At 51.0% G+C, this 767-nt stretch overlaps 1 protein-coding gene across 1 annotated transcript in view; it reads left to right on the top strand.

Annotated features, from left to right (window-relative positions):
- Positions 1-57: 57 nt before the first annotated feature.
- Positions 58-767, top strand: part of LOC104272320 (RNA-binding protein 24) — a gene marked incomplete at its 3' end in the record, with an annotated part of 7,709 nt that continues 6,999 nt past the window's right edge. The window contains exon 1 of the mRNA XM_009867284.1: positions 58-175. Within this exon, the coding sequence (XP_009865586.1) occupies positions 58-175 (118 nt within the window). The remainder of the gene's footprint in view (positions 176-767) is intronic.

The raw sequence follows: 767 nt of genomic DNA, 5'->3' as shown, positions 1-767 counted from the left end.
CTTCTGGATCCCCCCCGGGAAGGGATTTAACGCGCAGCATCGCCCGTTTAGGTCACTATGGCCGACAGAGCCGCCGCTGAGAGGGCTTGCAAAGACCCCAACCCCATCATCGATGGGAGGAAAGCCAACGTGAACCTGGCGTACCTGGGTGCCAAGCCACGGATAATGCAGCCAGGTGAGGAGAGGGCCCCGCATGTTTTTGGGTTTTTTGTCTCCATACCTCAAGTTTCTGAAGAGGGGGAAACTTTAGAATAAAGGCAGTGCTCGTCCCCCAGCACTCACTGTTGGGGTGGTGCTTCAGTTTTGTTTTTTAAATGCAGTGCGTAGTAGCTTTCTGGCTAGTGTGTACGTGTGCCTTATTTAAAACCCCAAAGCAATCAAAGAGAAGATATCTGCAGTTCCCCAGGAAGATTTCCATGGCTCAGGCACTTCATTGGTTATTCCTACTGCTGGGAATGTGGTGGCGCTGACCATTTACAGTATTGTTGCAGGGAAAGACTGGCCTTAGGAATGAATCGCTTCCAGTGTGTGCAGTCTTATTAATACAAACAATATCTTAATGCAGACTCCTCCAACAGATGGGAGCTATTAGGCAGACTTTAAAATGAAATGGCTCTTCCTAAGACCACATCTGAGCCAAGCTGATGCACCAGCCACTTCCCAAGCTGCTGCTTTGCAGCGGGAGCGCAGCGCGTGCTCACGTTTGTGCTCTGAAGGAGGCTGCTCTGAATTCTTGGGTGCTCAGCCCCAGCAATACTTGGGCAAGG

This window comes from Apaloderma vittatum, unplaced genomic scaffold (assembly GCF_000703405.1).
Source record: "Apaloderma vittatum isolate BGI_N311 unplaced genomic scaffold, ASM70340v1 scaffold32473, whole genome shotgun sequence".
NCBI lineage: Eukaryota > Metazoa > Chordata > Aves > Trogoniformes > Trogonidae > Apaloderma > Apaloderma vittatum.
This window is presented reverse-complemented; position numbering and strand designations above follow the sequence as displayed.